At 42.4% G+C, this 21,254-nt stretch overlaps 1 protein-coding gene across 1 annotated transcript in view; it reads left to right on the top strand.

Moving 5' to 3' along the window:
- Nucleotides 1-2,237: 2,237 nt before the first annotated feature.
- LOC143352756 (netrin-1) overlaps nucleotides 2,238-21,254 on the top strand; it is a 191,316-nt gene continuing 172,299 nt past the window's right edge. The window contains exon 1 of the mRNA XM_076785551.1: nucleotides 2,238-4,374. Coding sequence (XP_076641666.1) covers nucleotides 3,069-4,374 — 1,306 coding nt within the window. The 5' untranslated portion in view covers nucleotides 2,238-3,068. The remainder of the gene's footprint in view (nucleotides 4,375-21,254) is intronic.

Below are 21,254 nucleotides of genomic sequence, written 5' to 3'. Positions count from 1 at the left end.
GCCCGATATTCGGGTTCGGGTCGGGTCGGGTCGGGTCGCAGAATGTCGGGCGGCCCGAGAGTGACTCGATTATTGTCATAATTTACCTTATTTTCATACCTTCTAGGCGTATGTATTATCGATGCATATGCAAGTTCATTCGGAACAAATTCGTCAGAATGCCAGAAATATTGTTTCCTAAATTTTTCTCGTGTAACGTGTATTATTTCAAAATTTAATACAACTAAAGATTATGCACATGTTTCTCAAATATACCTACTGTAATTATAAAAAAAAACCAAGTATATTAAAAATTACGTTATAAGTTATGAAAGAAATACCATTATTACCATTATCTATGTCATAAGAACGCAGTGTTGAATCTTTCCGAACCCACCCGATGAAGTTGAGCAGGCAGCCCGAAACTCTTTGGCCCGCACATCCCTAATTGATATACAAAAATCTCGGTACAGTTATTCTTAAATATGGATAAAGAAGTTCTTTCGCGCTGCCACGATTGTGCATACTATCTGCACCGACACGTACCGGATAGAATATTCTTTGCGAGAATGTTGGGCGGTCGGGAATTTTCGTTAACTTTATCTACAATAGCTATTTTGTTTCTTTCGTTCCTAACAGTTCTGGTTCTTACACTTTTTCTCACAACACTACCAGTTTCACGGAAATTACTGATCACCTTTGCATAAGTACGACGTGATGGACAATTACGGTTTGGAAATTTATCTTTGTACATTCGAACCGCTTCCCTTAAATGATGATCAGCTTTACCGTAAATGAGTACCATAGTAATTCATTTCAAACAGTACGTCGATACACTGACAGATAAATTGAAACTGATCGGGATTTCAAACCGTTAGGTATCATCGGTACTGCGACGGTAAACATGTTTATTTACATTCACTCTCTTGATTGTAGAGTCTTGGTCAAAGCCTACGATCTCGATAGACATCAGTTGTAGCTAAAACTTTAATTTTTGAAGATCAGTCATTTCAAGGTCATATTATTGTACACATCTGAATGTACTTTTCGATCAGTTACACGATGCAATAAAAAAATGTAGTTATGTATCAAAAAACACTGATGACCTTGATAACTCCGAAAAAAATGACTTTCGCAAAAAAATATTCTTGCCAGATTTTTGGTCCACTGACACCGTGCACATTACGTAACAAACAATTTTTGCATCACAATAATCTGAAGAGATATTTAGATGGTCTTACTTAAAAGGACCACCCTGCAGAACACTTTTTGCTTCGCATAACGTTCTAAGTATACAGGCAAAGTTTCATCTCGTCATCATTTCATCCCTTCATGGAACATACCGTACAGAAGTAGAGTGCTAACGTTTAATAAAATCGCAGGTTCGTCGTGTTTTGCAAGTTCAAAGATGTTACGGGTGCGCAAACTTCTGTCTAGTATGCCTCATAACGTACGCGGATCGATATCGTTCGCAAGGACTTTCGGTAAGAACTTTTTAGTTGCTCTTCCTAGTATACAGCATCCTACGCTTAGAATTTGTGTGTCACTTCGCTACAGCTATGCAGTGATGACATAAATAAATTGACTCACCTTTTCAGTAATATCGTTGCAAATATATATATATACACAGGACACGATTCAGCAGCGTATGTAGATTGAAAAGGTTGCGAAAAAACCGTAGTCAAGGCAAAATTTTCGAATAGTATGTGGCTCGATAGTCAGATTTCATCAGATTTTCATCCTCATCCTTACCTCCGCCGGCGCGCATTGTCGGACCGTTCGCAACTGTGTCATTTCTCCGACAGGAGGGCGGAAAATTTTTGCGAAAGCTCAATGCCAAAAAAAAAGACAATCGGCTCTTTCACCCCTCCGGGAGAGAATATCCCTGGGGGGGGGGGGGAGAGGCGATCTTCCTCGGCGAAAGGATGGGATCGTCTGGTGGACGGTGATCTTCCGGCGGCGCGGCTCGACGTGCGCGACGAGGCTTTGGTGCGCAGACCGGCTGCTGGATGCTGGATCCTCGATCCAGTGTGGCGGAAAGGGGTATAGTGGGGGGACCGGAGTAGTGGCGTTGTCGGATTGGCCGAAGAGGAATTGGTCTTGGATAAGAGGGTGCGAGCCGACGGTCAAAGCGAGGAAGAGAGGGAGAGAGGAGCGAGCGAGAGAACAGCCGGGTGGGGAGTACAGTGTTGTAGAGAGGGACTCGGGGAACAGTTCGGATGCACACCGTGCAAGGACGGTGATTCAGTTAGCGGCGAGCCGCCCTCGGTAGAGCGTCGTCGTTGTCGGTTTTCTCGTTTCCGTTTCACCTGACGTGTCGGTCGCACACCGTGCACAATCGTGTTTCCGCGTTTCGCTTAGACGACTCTCGCGTGTGGGAATAAGCGCGCGCGCGCGGGCGAGCGACACCTTGCGATCTTCGAATCCTCACTGGAATAAGACTGTCACGGTCGTACTGGCCGAAAAACGAGAGGGTTCCAACGTATCCAGACACGCCGGAGCCCCGGTGTATCTGTAGTAGAATCGTGTGTTTCGATCGGAGCACGTTCGGAACTCGTTTGAAAAAAAAAAGAAGAGAGAGAGAGAGAGAAAAAAAGGAAAACAGCGTTTCATCGGTGGGGGTATATCGTGGCGATTCGAATCGCGCGGTCTCACGCGAGGAACACGAGGGAGAGCGAGAACTCGGTTACTCTTCGGATGGTTGGCCGACGATGTGAATCGTTGACAATTGGAAACGAAGCGTCGCGGTGGACATCGATGTTCTCGGGGGTTAACGTATCGGTTAGGATGACGGGCCGACGAGGAGAGTAGGATTCGAGCCACGACAGCGAACGGAACAGGATTCTGCACGCGATCGCTACCCTCTGGTTGAGCCGGGGTCTCTTTTGCTCGAGAGAAGAGCCAAGAGATAGATAAGGAGGGGATCGTTGTCGGAGGAAGAACGAACTGTTTGCGTGTAGGTGTCACGGCAAGGGTTACAGGGGGAGGGGCAGGGGAGAAGGAGAGACAGAGATAGAGATAGAGAGAGATAGCAAGGAAAGAGGGAAGAGCAGGAAGTCGAAAGTCGCGTCCGATAGGGGATCGTCAGGATGAAGAGCACACCGGCGTGGACGCTGGGCCTCCTCTTCGGGGTGATGCTGCTTCGATTCCGGACCCGCGCCTCGTCGGACCCGTGCTACGACGAGAAGAGGCCCAGACGGTGCATACCTGATTTTGTGAACGCAGCGTTCGGGTCGGCCGTGGAGGCCTCGTCGACCTGCGGTAGCGGCGGCCCGACGAGATATTGCGACGTGACCGAACAGCCGGGCGGCAGCACCAGCATAGGTCAGTGCCATGTCTGCGACGACAGCACGCCGCGTCGACGGTTCCCGGCCAGTTACCTGACGGACTTGAACAACCCCAGCAACGTGACCTGCTGGCGGAGCGAGCCCCTGGTCACGTCGCAGAGCTTCTCCGCGCCGCCAGACAACGTGACCTTGACCCTCTCCCTAGGAAAGAAGTACGAACTGACCTACGTCAGTCTACAGTTCTGCCCGAAGGCGGCGAAGCCGGACTCGATCGCTATCTACAAGTCGATGGACTACGGGAAAACCTGGCAGCCGTTCCAGTTTTACTCGTCCCAGTGTCGGCGGGTCTACGGGAGGCCGAACAGGGCAACCATCACCAAGGAAAACGAGCAGGAGGCGAGGTGTACCGACAGCCACCGGTACACCGGCGGCGACGGTCTGGGACCCGTCGGGAGGATCGCGTTCAGCACCCTCGAGGGTCGACCGTCCGCCTCGGACTTCGACAACTCGCCTATACTTCAGGATTGGGTGACCGCAACCGACGTCCGTGTGGTCTTCAACCGGCTGCACATGCCGCAGCAGGAGCAGGTCCCGCAGCTGGGCAACGGGAACGCCGATGACCGAGACCACGATCTTGATCACGGCCTTGGTCTCGGCCTCGAGGAGCTGGCTAAACGGGAGAGGGAGAGGGAGGAGAGGATGAAGAACCAGAAAGCTCTGCTACGGGGATCCGTGGATCCTCTGGCCACCGCTTTGCCGTCAGTTCATCAAGTGATCGCCCCTCAAGAGATGCAGTCGAACGACGCGGTCGACGTCGGTGACATCAGCTTTCCCTCGGCGGTGACCATCTCCTCGCCGAACACCAGCACCTTGACCACCAGCCTCGGCACCACCACCCTCGCTCATCACTACGCCGTCTCCGACTTCGCCGTCGGTGGCAGGTGCAAGTGCAACGGCCACGCGGCAAGGTGCGTCCCGGGCAAGAACGGCGAGCTCGCTTGCGAGTGCAGCCACAACACCGCCGGCAGGGACTGCGAGAAGTGTCGGCCGTTCCACTTCGATCGACCCTGGGCACGAGCCACTGCCAGAGATGCTAACGAATGCAAAGGTATGTCTCTTCGGATCCCACCTATGCGCGAACAACCTCTCTTTCGCAGATTTCCGCCTGCGCCGCACCAAAACGGCCCACCGCGCCGCGCCGCGCCATGCCATTCGGATCTCTATTCGGCCCCGAATCGGATTTCAAACGAGCGCCGCGCCGTCTCGTGTCTCGTGTGACATTTTCGAGATAAGGGTCCTCCCAATTACCTAAAATGTGTACGCATTTCCGCGACTACGAGTACGATGCTTTCGTGGTTTTGATTGGACGCGGACATCTTTCTTGAAACATTTCTGATTGATATATTTAGTCTACTTTTACCATTTTTTTTTTATTGTAGAAAAGAAGAAAACTCAGCTCTTACATCGCTTCACAATTGCCTTCGCGACTAGAAGGCCTTCTAGGCCTTCTTTCAATCCCTAATACTTTTACAAAAGAGAAGAGAAAATTTATGTTTATTGTATGTCTACATTTGCTTGCTTACAATGTTTACATATTGGTCATAAAAAAATACAGTTTTCTTTCGTCCTAAAAGGAAGGTAGAACATTCACACTTATTGTTAGCAGATGTTGCTTCAAATCTTCGTCATGACTCGTCATCTGGATTGTTGTTCTAGTGCAAGGAATAAAGGTTTCACTGAATTTTAAAGAAATGTATCAACAATACTACTGTACCATAGGGTAAGGAACCCAATAATTGCGGGGATATCAATTAGTGTTCGTATATTAATTATACTTCTTTTTAAAGCATAGTGGATATTGAAAAAGAGATATGTAACATCTATATTAACTAATTTTTATGAAAAAATTTAATATCTCTTTTTCATTATGCTTTAAAAAGAAGTGTAATTAATATAGGCACAGTAATTGGTACCCCCACAGTAATGAGGTCCCTTACCCTATGCTATTCCAAGTTTTAATGTTGTATAAACATATATCTTTTAAAGCTTGATGAAACAGTTATGACTAGACTGCGCATTCTTACGTAAAATAAAAATTGTTCGCACCGATTGAAACGAACAGGAGTCAAATCTTTCTTTCTTCACTTAACGATTTCATTAAATTGATCCCAATACATTAATCTTCAATTCTTTTAATCGGCCTACTGGTTTAAATCGCGCCTACTCATTTTTATCAAAAATCCATAAAATCCTCACTGTACTAATGACATGTTTAAATTCTTTTAACGTCTTCCCCGTTTTGTATTTCACGCATTCATTTTTAATAAAATTCGCAGTCTACTGATAGGAGTTGAACAAGAATATCTTGGTGTAGAATGTTCGTTAGCATTCAAACTAAAAGTATTTCAGTGTCGCAGACCTCGCTGAACTTTTTGAACAAAAGATGTCTCGGTTACATTTATTGCATAGAAGATTTTTTCTGCAAATACGGCGATGTTATTCTAGGATTAACGATCCTCGATTCGGTTACACTGCTCCGATAATACGCCGCGTCCCCTATTCCGTTCTTGCATCTCTGCCATTGCTCGTAATTTGTCGGTAGAAACTTAACAAGCACGCGCAAGAGTACAAGCGACGTATGTAACTTCGTTGAAACGATCCAGGTATCGTGTACACAAATCGGTTCTGAAGTCGCGAGTCGACTCACGTTACCTACAATCGAAAGGACACGGGAGACGTTTTCGAGTACGCGATCTAGGGGTTTATCGAAACGAGTATTTTTTATCTCCGCATAGTATAGTGTTATGTATGTTTTTGTCCCCGGTTATATGGTTTATTAAACATTTCATTTTGAAGCTGGAATTTTAATTGCTCCCATAGAAACGAGGTAATGCAATCTCTTTATTCGTACGTGATGCATTTCGTTGTTCGATTACAGGACGATTCAGTTATATAATTAATTAAAAAGTTTATTCGTTCTATTAAAAAATGTCGGTATTTCAGTAACAAAAGAATAGTATACATTATTATTTTTTCCCATAACTGAAGACTTTGATACGGGATTCAGCTTTCTGAGGAAAATGTTTTCAATGTATCAAAAAATCCTCGTCCACACTGAGCTAAGCTTATACAAATGATAGACAACATTTCAGTTAGTAACCGCATCAACATTGGTACCGTATTATAAATTAATTTATAATTATCCAAGTAAGTAGAGCATACATAGCAATTGTGCTAATGGTTTAACGAGAACAGGCAGCAAATTTTAAACACAAATTGTAAGCAGTTACCCGAGTATACCCAAGCATTGACATAAGGGTGACTTAGCTGTTGTTTTTCGCGAAATCGAAATTATATTTCAAAATGTCAGTAGTAAATTATTACTTTGTAAGGTATCAACTTTGAAATGATTTATCCTTCATTTAACTGCTCCACTGACAAGCAGTATCCTTGAAAATTCAGTGAAACAATCTTCCGTCATTAAACGCGGTCCCAAAAGAGAAAACATGGAGTCACCTCGACAATGTAACAAGGATAATAATTCCGGCTATGGTTAATTATGGAAATAGTGGATTATCTCGAAAATTATGCGGTTCAGTTCGTGGACACGCAGAGTTGGCTGTGTCTCTCCAGCTCGCCTCGAACAGTAACCTATGGAAAATACGAAGGTCGGTCAAGCATAACGCAAACTTTTCCTCCAATTTTGCTAAATCTGAGAGGAATTGTTAACCCTTTGCACTCGAAGCCATTTTAACTCTAAAAGCATGCTATACATACGAAAATGGTGCAATTTACTCGTACAGTACTGAAATGTTTAATAATTTATTAAATACAAACAAATTTAATAATGTAAAAAATTTTTTGAATAACGATACAGGAATTTTTAGTGGCGCCTTACAGTCGCCATTCGAGTGCAAAGGGTTAAAATATACACAAATAAGTCATCGTCATATGCATGCTCCGCTAGGTTGTGCGACAACAATTAGGACAGAATTAGTAATTAATTAGGGCACAGCGTAAGACATGTCTACTTGAACTTCCACTCGGTCTTGTCTAGTCGAGGAAGACTGTGCTGTGTCGTTGTACAGTACGAAATCCGGTTAATATGTATTTGACGGAGCCTCGCGAACAGCGCGTTGGTCGCCTCGCTCCTTGTTTTGTTTCGGTACCTGATACCACCAGACCTTCGTCTGGTTTCGCATCATCCTTCCCAATTCCCGATCCTCCGCGCTTCCCGTTTTATTCTTGACGATTCCATCTCTTGCTACCACCGCGTTCCCTGTTTCGCCGGGGCGAAACGACCCGAGGGTTAGGGCCGCTCCTTCTCGTAGTTCACCCCTTAATTCGAAGCGGCGAAGCGTTGCCTCGAGACTCGTATATCGAGGATGTATGCTCAAATCAAAAACGTCGGGGGCAAACCACCCTCTAAAATCGTTTCGAATCGATAAAGAACGCCCTTTTCGCGCGGCAACCGCGGATCCGTCGGAGCAACCGGCTAGTATCGCGATAAAAAGAGCGTAATCGTAATTAATCGCGGCTAGCCGTCCTCCGGTATCTCTGCCGGAGCAGGGACGCTCTCGCAGGACACCGTGATTCGCTCTAACAGAATTAGGTCCGTGCATGCGAAATGATGTTTTCTCAAACGAAACTGGAACCGCGCCGTTGGTTCGGTCGAACGTCACAGGCTGAGGAGGGTGTCATTTTCGAGAGAGAAAAATCGTGTGGACGAAACGAAACATTCATTAGATAACGTCTTCGCACATTCATGTCTAGCGTCACACTCGTTAACATTTAAAAAAATAGTCGTTTTCTCAAAGGAACCGCGCGTAGTGTCAGGCAAACGTCATAGGGGTGAGTGCGGAAGCTTGATGCATTTTAAAGGGAGCTAATGGTATAGGCGAAACTAAATAATAATTGAATAACATCTTACATTCTTTGAATTTGAAAAATGTTGTTTGCCAAAAGGAAACTGGAACCGCGCCGCAGTTTTAGCCAAACATCACAAGGGGTGGCTAGAGGGGGTCATTTTGGAGAGAAAAAATCGCGCGGACGAAACTAAACATTTATGTAATATCGTCTTTGCACATTTAGTTTCAGTTAAACGTCGTAGGAGCTAGTGCGGAGGGTTGATGAAATTGGATAGCGAAAATTCAAACCGTTTAAAAGTTGTTCTCTTTTATAGAGCGCGTGAACACTTGTGTGTCTGGCAGTACTGAAATGTACAAGCTACATTTATTTTGAAAAATGGATGTCTAGTTTGATTTTCTCCGTAGCAGTGGACACTGTGAAATGCGCACCGAGCCAACACTTTTGAAAGGCACTTTAGTCGTCCGCGCCCTTTGCAACGAATGCGCCCTCCCCCCCTCCCCGATTTAAAGTATTTCCAGTGCCTTTCAACGTTTCTCGACTAGATTGATTTTTGTTCCCGCGATGCAAACCGGCGTTGTCTAAGCGTTTAAGTAACATATGTTGGGAGTTTGCAGTTTCAGTGACGCAGACGGCGCACGCGATTTATGGCGTACAATGTGGAAATAAGGGATTTCCAAGCCGGGACTTCCGGGTCAGGCCTGCGTCTTTGTTCGTTTCTTCAGGCCAGAAATAGGGTAACGCAATACATAGTACGGTCTGTGCATAATGCACGGAAGACTCGGATTGAGAATTTCGATCACTGCTATTATTTTCCTCGATTCCGTCGAGTAGTCGAACCGGGTCAGAATAATGATCGAATATCGATTAGCTCCTCGCGAGTTCTTCGCGTTCGACATTAAAATGGTATTTACGTTGATTAATTATTCAGTCGTAAATAATTCAGTTTGTGTAACGACTCTCGTTGCTCTCTCTCTCTTTTTTTTTTAAATATTATACTACTCCATCTTGGTTGTCTTGAGCTTCGAATTAATTCCACGTAGTGGCACACTTTTTTATGCTTCAGAAGCATGTTACTGCCATAAGATTTGTTCAACAGGTATGCGATATTACTTACCCCACCAATGGCAAACTTATGGTTTGTACACTGAACATTCATCCTGGATTGTCGTTTCGTCCTTGAATTGTCTTCAGGCATGACGCTCCGAAATGTTCAGTTGCTGTACAAACTAATAATCTGCCAATACATTTTTGGCTACAGGATATGCATATTGGGCACAGCATTGTTCAACGGTACATTATCCATGTTTCTAAACCAGCACATTTTTGAATTGTTCATAACAATTAAATAAGATGATTTGTTATGTTATAATTGTTTATCACAAGAAAGAGTATGCATGTTACCAAAACAATTTCTGAATTCATTAATTCGAAATTTTCAATAATGTTGCATATATATAACATACATATACATACAAACATGGTATACATATTTTCATTAATTCAAGATCGTTTTAAAACAAAATATACATCAAGTTACACGAAAAAGATGTCTACGATTTGAAACAAAATTGGTTTATCCTGGTGACAAATAGATTGCGGATTTTATGCACTTATGAGAAAAATGGGTTGATCAAATGCAAAACAGCCGAAAGATTCAAAGAATCACAAAACATTGTTATATTATTTCGGACCTGTTAAAATTGTTAAGAGAAGGAACGTCCACGCAGCCCCTGTATCTTGCGGGTTAATGTAGACAATTTTTATTTTGCATAATAATTCACAGTCCAGTGATAAATCAAGTGATGATGACAAATATGTTGAACAAACTTTCGAAGTTCCTTTCTGACTGCCACGTGAACGACAGAATTCAATCACGTGGTTTCAGCGGAAAAATTTCGCGAGTGAAATCTTTCATTTACGCAACCCGTCGGGTCTTCATGGGTTAAACAGGAATTCGCATAGGCTATCCGCCGTCAAGTTCTGACAATATTGTCCGTTTAGAATTATCTGCGTGGAGTAAGGTGTAGAAACAGGACTCGCAGGGTTTTAGACGTCGATGGATATTCTTCGTAACGCTGAAGGGGGCGGTTCTTGTTGTTGCGGCTCGCCGTTAATTTGACACGGCACGCGTACCGGCTGTTTACGGCAATGAATTATGCTCTCGAGGGTCCGTTTATACGACGCGTAGTTATACCCGTGATTCTTGCCCCGTACTTTTCTTCTTTTCGTCCTTTCCCGCTTGCCTTTACGCCCTTTGAATCCTCTCCGTGGCCCTTCGTCCTCTTCGATTTTTCCCCACGCCGTGGAATTTCCAGCTTAACCACGTGTGGAACGCTGGCATTCAGACGTTTTTCCATTCTGTTCGTTGGCTCTTCTTCGAAAATATACCCCTAAACGGAACCATTCGAATAATACGAGGAAGACGAGCGGTCTAACCTCCTTTCAAAGCGAAAACAAAATTATTTCGTTTTCCGTTTGATAAAATACCATCAATTCTTCCATACGACGTGTTTCCGATATTTATCTGCTGACAGATACCGTAGGCTAAGGGACCCAATTACTATGCCTATATTAATTATACTTAGTTTGAAAGCAGAATGAATATGAAAAAATATCTCTTTTTTAATATTATGTTTTCAAAATAAATATAATTAATATAGGCACAGTAATTGGTACCCCCACAGTAACTGTGTCCCTTATCCTAGATCTCTAATAAATTTAGACTTTTCTATACTCAGGATAAATAAATAATTAAATTTATGAAGTCGTTTGGTCCATTTATAAAACAAGTTATTCTGGTTTTAATTGTGCGCCATCAATTATATACGACTACAGCAACGATCTTCTGAATGTCCACCGAATGATCTGTCGCATACGATTGCCATCAACAAAGTCTTAGATCACATGTTACAGTTTTTCAAATGTTCGAGAATGGTTAAAATATGAACTGTATGAATATGATCTATTCCAAGCGTGAGCGGCTATACAATTTTTCGTGTTTTTATACTGACCTGTCGACTGAAAGGCATTTAGAGAGACTTTACTCGGCACTCCAAGAAAAAAAAAAGCGTGAAGCCGCGTCCTCTTCGGCTTGACCTTGCCGTGCAGCTTTGCCGCAAGGCTTTCGAAGCCGCTGGAAAAACCGCATGGTCTGAAAATCTGCTGGGCCGTCTGCGTGGTACGTTACTAGCGGCAATACACGCAACAACTAAATCAGTGTGCACTTGGATTTATCCTTTACCTTACGGAAACTATCGCGATATCGTTCAGGACATCAGAAGGCACATTACCGTGCGTCTAAACTTTTCAATTTTCATTCCACTAATTTTACGACATTCGATAAATTTGTCCTCGTCGGACTTCGTAGTTTCAGCTTGTATTTTTAGCCCTCGAACGTAAATTTAAATTATAATTATCCATGAAAGTAGAATTCATGTGTTTGCCAAGGAGAACGCGCAACAAATTTTAACCCTTAGCACTCGAATGGCGACTGTAAGGCGCCACTAAAAATTCCTGTATCATCATTCAAAATATTTTGTACATTATTAAATTTGTTTGTATTTAATAAATCACGAAGCACTTCAGTATTGTACGAGAAAATTGCACTATTTTCGTATGTATAGCATGAAAAAGTATATATAGAAGGGAAATATTCTAGGTCGGAAGAAATGTTTCGTTTTAGAGTTAAAATGGCTTCGAGTGCAAAGGGTTAAAGGGAAATTGAAGCTAGTTGTTGTCTTGTGGAAATTTGTAGGTTGCTGTGTTGACAATCGAAGTGTTATTACATCTGTGATGCAACGGTGGACTGAAATATTCGCACACTTTAACAACGCTAGATTCATTTCTTTAAAAGTGGACCCGTAAGCTTGATGTTTTTTGACACTCAAATGTATGCTAATAATGATTAATACTATTCATGATATTAATAATATAACTATTTGTGGATTTAGATGAAATTTTACTGACTCGCTACGTTTCTACAGACCATTTACCATTATTTTACCATTTCGATAGAGATGAATATTAAATTATAATTGAATTGAATGGTTGCATTTTTCAAGTACATTTCGAAGGTTCGGTGTTAAAGGGTGTTGCTTGTCCACCACTGTGCGATGAATGTGCAAAGTTTGTATGCTGTATATTGTAAATGGTACGCGATTTCAATGCCGCGTCTCCCCGGATTTGACAAGTGTCTTCCGGTCGAGTACAAATTGAATTAGGAGGGTCCGATGGAGATTATAAGCAGGATCAGCGCGGAATTCGTCGACCTCCCAACCTAAAATTATTACAGTCAAAGACGAAGAAGACGGTGAAGGGGCTTAGCTCGAAATTCGTCGCGCCCTTCTGTGAACAATTACGTGAAACGAGACGGGTTGGTTTTGCTCCGCATTGTAGGAGAGAAACACTCGACGATTTTATTACGGGGATCCTTTTCCAATTAAACGGTTGCTATGGTGATACCGTCACGAGTGCTTATGGTGTCCGCAGAAGTGCAGATTTGCTTACATCGCCTCTTCGCCAATTATAATTTCGTTAAGCAGCTTAAACAGAATTTGATCGTTTCATTATCGAAAGTTACCCGGCACAGAGCGTGTTCCTACGGCTGTTGGTACTAATAGTTATAATTGAACATGGTGGAAACGTATTCGAACCTTCGAACGTATTCGTGGGACCTACATTTTTGGTTGGACGAAGAAGTTCAACTCAATTAGTGGACTGTGGATGTTCATGCAATTGCCAATTTTGATAGACTAAGAAAATGGAATGAACTAAAATCCTATTTTTCGTGGAACAGCATCCGTAGATCCGAAACAGATAAAAATCGTACGTAATTCTATCGAATTTTATATTATAGCATTTTTTGAACATTTTCAATCTATCAATTAGGTATTGAAATATGCTGTTGTTACTTTGATAAGTTTCACGACATGTTTAATACTTTTATATATTGTTTGTTTGCAAGGGTCGCATCAACATCTAGCGACCACATTTCTATACCTGTCATAATGTTAATATTAAGACAATGAAGATAGTGAAGACACCGGCTTGTCGTACACACTCGGGTTTTTTTGTTGAAAGATGGAGGTAGGGGAAAGAGTCACAAGTGGCTCACGAGCCACCAGTTAAGCAGTCCTGGTTTAACTGGTCCCCAGTATAACCTTAGCCCTATATTATAAACATTTGTGCTGTGGCATTATTAAAAACAAATATGTTGAGTCCTACGGCGAAAAAATTGAAAAGTCTCGCTAAAAGTTCCTTAGGGCTGTCTGAGAAAAATTGATGAAATAAACGAGAGTGCACTTCAGAATTGTCCTACCGTTTCATGAACCATAGTAACTAATTAGAAAGGTAAATAGAACTGGATATTCTTCTCTGTACATACAATTATGAAATGGTGGGCTCGCTGACGACCACGCGGAATCGTTTTTGAAAGAAGAAAAAGCACAGCCGAAGTTAGAGGAAGTTTTATGGACGTTAGTCGGGCTGTCAACGCCGTGCCGTTACGACGGAATAACGTAAATTTTGTCTGTAAATAAAAGAGAGCATTCCTTTGGGAAGGGGACGGGAACGTTAACGGCGGAATAGGCGGAAACGATGAGCCTCCCCCGGCGAAAGCTGGTTTTCTCAGCTACTCGCGTGACGGATGGAGGAATCATAGTGTTTCGCGTCCGACTGGATATAATGTAGTTTTACTTCGTGGGAAGGATAATTCACGTTCCGCGAGATCCGTTCGCGAAGAAAAGTCGAATCGCCGCGCCATTTCGAAGCCCGATGAATCGATAGAGGATATCGTACACCGGGTTGAACGCCTTCCGTCCTGCTTCGGAATGGCATACGTGCACCACTATACGTAACTATTTGGGTGCAAACTCTGTTTCTCCCTCTCTCTCTGTCTCGGTCTCGGTCTCGGTCTCTCCTGAAAAACCATGAAATACTACGGTTGGCAAGCAGCACGCTCGATCATAGATATAGCGAAACGAACGCATTCGTCGCGACGCGAGTGTTAATGCGCACGGAAAAAAATTTCTGTAATGATTGCAACTTTTTTGATCCCTTGCCAACCGTAGTATTTCATGGTTTTTCAAGAAAGAGCTCGCGTCCAAATTGCTACGGACGGAGGAGTGCGGAATTCGCGTTGCTGCAGATTTGGTGCAGCGCGCTCGCGAGACGCTTCGATCGAATGGGAACAACGTGAAAACGTTACCGAATAACATCGTATTTGTTTGGCATCTTCTGCGTACGTATTTTTCTGTTTTGTATCTGTTTCTACAGTTTTTAAAATTATACACCTACCCTCTGCCAGTAATAGCATACGCGATCAGGACGAATTTAGAAAGCAGACTTCGTTTTGTACGTTGACTTCATTTTTCACTTGACACGATCGGTACCAGAGTTGTGCACTTGTGCCAATTACAATTTTCAGTGTAAGTCATATGAGGAGACACTTGAAAATTCGACGTGTATTTACTGAAAGTATTTCAAGTATGACGCACCTACTTGGGGAAGTGTTAAATATCAAAACGAGTTTCTAAATATTATGGTTTTGTTAGGATTTTAAAATCAATAACGTACGTAAAATTAGAAGAACTTCAAGCAATATATATAGCAAATATTCAAGCAAAATAAAAATATCTTTGTCACGTTTTCTTGACATTTTTGGACGAAATACATTGTATGTAAAAAAAAAAAAACTACAAAGGCAGTTCGTGAAACGTGATAGACGAGCATGTTTATTATAACTTTTTTGTACTGACGATATAGCATTCATTTACTCTTCTGTCGGCTAAGAAAGAATTTACTATTTATGAAACGAATGTTGGAACATTCTTGGAAAGCAGTGTCCTAGCTGATGGCTTGAAAAAGTGTTTCGAAAACAAATTCGAAACAAACGGGGAAACACGTTGATGACAACTTTCCTATAAAAATGACGCAGCATCCATTTCCGTTTCTGTTGGTCAAGAAAGAATTTATTTAACGAGCGTTGGATCATTTTAGGGAAACAGCGCGAGGTTAGCTGATAGTGTGAAAGAGAGGGAGAGCAAGAAACGAAGAGAAGAAAAAAAGAGAACGAAAGGCAGGGAAGAAGAGCGGCGGAGAGGAGCAGAGAGGGAGCTCGAATTAAATTACATTTTAATTTCACGGCCATTCCGCAGCGCGCACCGCGATATGCCAAATATCCGGCGCAATTTACATTTTAAATTGGACACTTCTTGTCGTGATTCGAGGGCTTCCTCGGCGGCTAGCATCGTCTGGCGAGGTTGTTGTTGTCGTTCCCGGCAAAAAGCGCACGAGCCCTCTTCCCCGTCGGGAACTTTCAAAAACTTTAACCCGTACGTGGCCGCTTGTTGATTTCTCCTAAAAAGCTACCGACCTCACTACCACCGCGCAATTATTCTGCACGAGTGTTTCGCTTCCTCCTTTCCCCCCCTTCTTCTCTCCGTCCCTCTCCCTCTCTTTCCGGTTTCTTCACCCGCGGCGTTTTCTTTTAAATGTTCTTTTCAATTTCCACCGGGAAAAATTTCACTGATTTCCCTTCTGCTACGTTTAACTCCGCGCCGAAGGCACTTAATTGCGAAGCCTCCCTCGAGCAACGATACATCTGCTACCCGCGCAGCTGTTTTTGCGTTCTGCAAAGTGCTCGTCGAAAGAAAGTTCAGAATTTACGGCGAGGCTACCGAAATTTCGATCTCTCGCCGTTAATCAACGTGTCGCGTCGCCTCGGTGGACAAAAGAAAGGAACCTGGCAGCACCAGGAACGACAAAACTTTGTCGTTCGAAACGTTGAATATTAACGCAAGCTGTTAATTTCTTCCGAAAATTAGAATCTTCTAGTTATTCAGGTAATTTCGGTAGTTTATTAACGGTTTCTTATCTGTTTGCGCAACGGGTTGAGTTCCACGCACTTTTCGAAGACATTTTTCCGTCTTGCTAGAGCTTGGTCGACGGCTTGCAACGGGAATGATAAAAGATGGCCACCGGAATGATTTTCGTGCAGCATTGGCGATCCATCGCAATGCGCGCCGAGTCGAACGAACGATTCGCGAGCGCGAAACGACCACTCGATCACAGTGGTAAACTCGGTTAACGGGTGCGCTGCAACGTTTATCCTTCGAGTTACACGGGAAACTGCGCCCCAACGACTTCGCGGACAACAATTAACGCGCGTTTACACTTCGCTCGCGCTGAAAATTGTTCGGCGCTCTAATTCACCGGTCGCGCGCGTCACGCGTGTAAATAAACGCTATTTCTTTCTTTTTTTTTCACGCGAGAATTCCTGTACCACGCACTATGTTTCCGCCTAGGTCCACCGCACGTGCTGCCGAGAGCCGTGGAATTGCAAAACCGATTTTCTTTCTAACGGATTCGAAAAATGTTTTGACGGCTTTTGGCAGCTGCTGATACAAGTACTTTCGATTGGCAGCGTTCAACAGCGATTTGGAAAGGTGGAAATTCGCCCGTTTAGATCAATTTCTTTCTGTTTGTGTGGCGAGAGACGAGACAGTGACGAGCAAAATTGTAAACACACTTCGCTAGTTTTACACAAAACGTGGTAATACAACCTATTTTTCAATTGAATAATAAAGATTAGGTATTACATTACATTACAAAGTGAATAGCATGAACAAAACACAACAGTTTATTTTAATAATAATATTTATAATAATAGCATTAATAATAATAAACTCTTATTTTTGTAAAATATTATACATACTGTTAATATTATCTAACATAAACTGTTATGTTTTGTTTATCACATTCACCATATAATTATTATTACCTAAGCTTCATCATTCAATTGAAAAATAGGTTGTATTATCACGTTTTATGTAAAACTAGCGAAGTGTGTTTACACTTTCGCTCGTCGCTGTATTTCATTGAAATGTGCGAGACTATGGAAGAAACATAATTTGTTGATTTTAGGGGGAAAGCAAAAATGGGTGAGGTAGTCTAGAGGATTTTTTCTGCAACTATTTCTGAGGAGTGTATGAGGGTTGATAAGCTTCCGGTAGATAAAGTATTAAGTCCTAGAATTGATCGGGGAGTTTTGTAATTTCGTTGGCTGGATTAGATCGGCTATCCATGATGGCGGATGGAGTCTAATATGTCCCGGCGACTGTGACTGGTAAGTATGCGGGAGCGGGAACAGCTTCCTTTGGCCAAAATCAAAACGGTATCCGCGTGACGGATCGCTTTCATTCCTCGATGCCCTCCTCGCCTTTTTTCTTTCTTCCCGGCACGTTTCGGAGCTATGCCGGTGTTATTCTCTCTGGCTCTGCGAGTCTTCTTCCGCCGACGCTTGTGCAACGATCAGTCTTCCTCCTGATGCGAGGCCGACGCGCTTTGCATGAATGGGAGTCGTCGCGACCTCCGAGATGAATGGTTCTCTCCATCTCTCTCTCTCTCTCTCTCCCCTCTCCCGCACACACCCACTCGCATCTCTGCCACGGTCGCTTTTTCACCTTTGTGTTACTTGTAGGTAGCCCGTTTGGAAAATCCGCGTCTTCTTTTCTTCGGAACTTGAGTGTTCTCGCAACGAACGGAGACAATTGTGCAATTTTACGGGGACGGTGGCTATTGTGGAGAAATTATGCCAACGGAAATCGCTGTTGCGACTAAATTCAACCATTGAAGCATTTAGTAGCTCGTAACAGTTTTTGCGAAACAATAGAATATATTTTAATTAATAAACAGAATATTTCTTTCGTAAAGTTCATTGCCTTCGAAGATAAAATATTACGATTGTGGCAGGTAGACTTAAAAATTCAGAACTTCAATTTATTACTTTACAATTCGTAAATGTATGGAGTGAATCTTCGCTAAAATATTACAATATCACGTATAATTGTTAAACCGTACGTAGCCCACGGGGATTACTCGTCATTGTACGAGTCTCTGTAATCATATTGTCAGTTTTTTAGCCATGCAAGTACAAGGGTAAAAAATGATTTATATACTTAAAACCTAGGATCATCAATCACTCGAATCTCTTCGTCCTGAATCGTATAATTTATCCGCCGAGTGTAACAATTTTTTTCTTCAATTCTTCGATCGCACTTCATCCATTTTATGAAGAGACTCGTCTAATATGTTACGTGACAAAGAATCGATTTTTAAATAATACAGTAAAACTTCTGGTATGTACTAGGGAGACATTGTAATAGTTTCAGTGCTCAATGTATAATACGATTATGATTTTCAAATAAATATATTAACGATGCAGCGCAATTTAGTACATTTGTTCTGTAAAAAAGTAATATACAGCATAAATCAAAGTAGTAGAAGGTTTTACAAAATAAGTGGTTTACTTTAACCCTTTGCGGTCGTATTAAGTTTATGCATAGGTGTCGTGTTGGTCGGAATTAATTTTCGTTGAATGGACACGTAAAACACGTAAACACTTTTTCGTAATACATATTATGCAAGATCATGAAGGAAAATCAACATTTACTAATTCTTTTTTAAAGTTTAGATATATGTATCACAATAATACGTTTTAATTGTATGTTATGTAAAAACTATATTTTATATTTTTCTTGTCAACTTAATATAATATAAGATCAATATGGTTCTTTGCTGTGGTGGCTGAGAGTAGACATACGACCGCAAGGGGTTAATTGTACACTATTTTCCAAGCAAGTGAATGAATTTTTTGTTAGGATAGTAGAACGTTAAGTTGTTACAATGATAAGGGTGGTTCTGTCGTATTTAATTCTTACATTAATAATTTCTACAGTATTCGATTGCACAGTTAATTGTAAAAGCACTTGGTTCGTGTACAGAGAATATTAATCGAGAAATATAAAATAATAGAATGACAAAATAACCCGAAAATTGGAAACTTAAAATTGATTATGCTCGACTTTTCAATGGGAACATCGTCCGAACTTTTAACCGCAAGTTTCCGTGCAAGTATCTCGTTGACACGACAATTGATTGCAGTAATGCTAGGATCCGTCGTTGCGATGGGCGTTGCTCGGTTTTCCGACTTAACATCAGAAACGCCGGCACTTATGGGATACAAAATAGTTTTAGTGGTTCGCGTACGGTTTAGTCCTCGGGTCTCTCGGAATAAACGGTGCGGCCCCGTGTATGTGGCTGTTTGCAGCCGTGGCCAAGAGAAAAGGAAATATATCAGTCGTGCGAGAGGCCTTTCCACCGGCTCGATTTTCGCGTTTGTGTTCGTGAACGGTTGCAACCGAGCCGTGCATACCTACGCATGCATGTGCACCGCATAAGATTTACTCGGCGCGAGGCGAGAGAAGCCGCTCCGCTCGGAATACATACGTGGATCTTTCTGAATTTCGTTTACAGTGCTCCGGCCATGGTGTCGATGCCATCGAATTCGACTTTACTCCCCCCTCCTTTGCTTTATCGCCGGAAACGACGCTGCTTCGAACGCCTCTACGACTTCCATACCAAACACACCGTTAACGAGCCAATGACTTCCGCATATGTCCCATTAACACTAGCTTTACGGGACCCGTCAGAATGACGGGTTATAATATTTTTAATTTACATTTATTAAGATTCGAAAGATACATCTATGAGGAATTATTCGACAAATTTCTTTCTTTCGGTATATGTTATTAAAAAAATGGCTAAACATTTGGGAAGCACATTCTTGTTATTTATATAAAACAATAAAGTCACTTCTAGTGTTCCGTGAACCTAGTGTTAAGGGTTCATGCCTGTCGGGAGACCAAACAAAATGGTATTTTTCTTTCATAAATTAACCACTTCCATTCTTCAAGAAAATTTTCAAGATCATGTAATATACTAAATGTATTATCTAGCCCTTGAACGAAGGATTTAAGTAGTATTTGTGATTACTAGACTGCAGGTTTTACGCGTTTATAAGAAAAATGCCGTACTACTTCCAGCTTGCTACAATTATTAAGAGAAGAAACGAAGGTCTACGCAGCTCCTGTAGTTCGAAATTGCTGCAGGCAATTTTAATTTTGCAGAAAAGTGAACGTTTAGTTGCTGCACAATGTGCAGAGAGAGACATTTTGTTTCTCACATTTGTTTGCCAGATAATGGAAAAGCTGTACCAAGATTTTTGTACGGGATTGTAGAAAATCTCATTGTATTAAGAAAAAGAAGCATATATTTCGTCCAGAAGTTGTTTCGCGTTAGAAGCGAATTCAAGAGATGCATGCCATGCAAGTCTGTCGCACAGCAGACAGTCACGAAATTACGGCAACATGAACCCTCTCTTTGGCGTACCGAATTCTTACGGACTTACATGCACGTTGTTGCACAACGGTTACATAAGAGGCTGCGATTATGCTAGAGGTTTCGCGGATTCGGAGAACCGATTGGGGTAAAAATGACGGAGCGAGATCGATCTAAGAGATTATTGTCTCGATATCGTTACTTCCTGTTGCAAAACGAAACGGTTCGCGAACGATTTAGCGACAACTTAGAAAGTTCATTTCTTTCCGCCGAGGCGTACCGTGTCAGGTGAAAAATTTCGACCACATTTCATAATGAAATTAGATTTATTATGCTTTCGTTTTTTCGTACACGGTCGCTCATCTGCACAAACGTTTACGAATCTTTAGTTTGTATTACTAGGGAACCGTGAACTTTTGCGTGTATGGCTTCTAGAACAAGGATTTACGAAATCCTAATGACGCTTTTATTTCGTTTTGTTTTTGTGAAAAGAAATTGTTTAAAGATTGCTAGTATATGTTAACGATGCTATGTCGTTTCATTGGGGAACCCTATCTAGGCCTACCCAGAATCAATAAACTCGGTTCGATTTGACTTAGAACTAGAGGATCCTCGTCTCACCATTCCAAGTAACGTCAATCTAGATGCAATAAATTCGAATCAATGTGAAGCACGCTTGACTTTAATCGGAATATCGCAGATTACGGCACACTAAAATCGGATGAACTCAATACCAAGGAAGTCGGATCGAGTTATCCTAGGCATTTGTTTGAACGCTCCGCGTATCTACGCGGATCATCCCAGATCTGGGACGCTCAAATTAGATCAACTCAGTACCGAAGAGTCCAAACCGTACCAGGCCTGAGGAACTTGAACAAAACCAATCTGCAACGTAGAGGCCAACGAAGGTGCAGAAAACTCGAAGCGGGCCGATCAAGGATG

This window comes from Halictus rubicundus, chromosome 3, assembly GCF_050948215.1.
Source record: "Halictus rubicundus isolate RS-2024b chromosome 3, iyHalRubi1_principal, whole genome shotgun sequence".
In the NCBI taxonomy this organism is placed as follows: Eukaryota; Metazoa; Arthropoda; class Insecta; order Hymenoptera; family Halictidae; genus Halictus; species Halictus rubicundus.
Note: the sequence above shows the minus strand (reverse complement) of the source record. Positions and strands in the feature narration are given on the sequence as shown.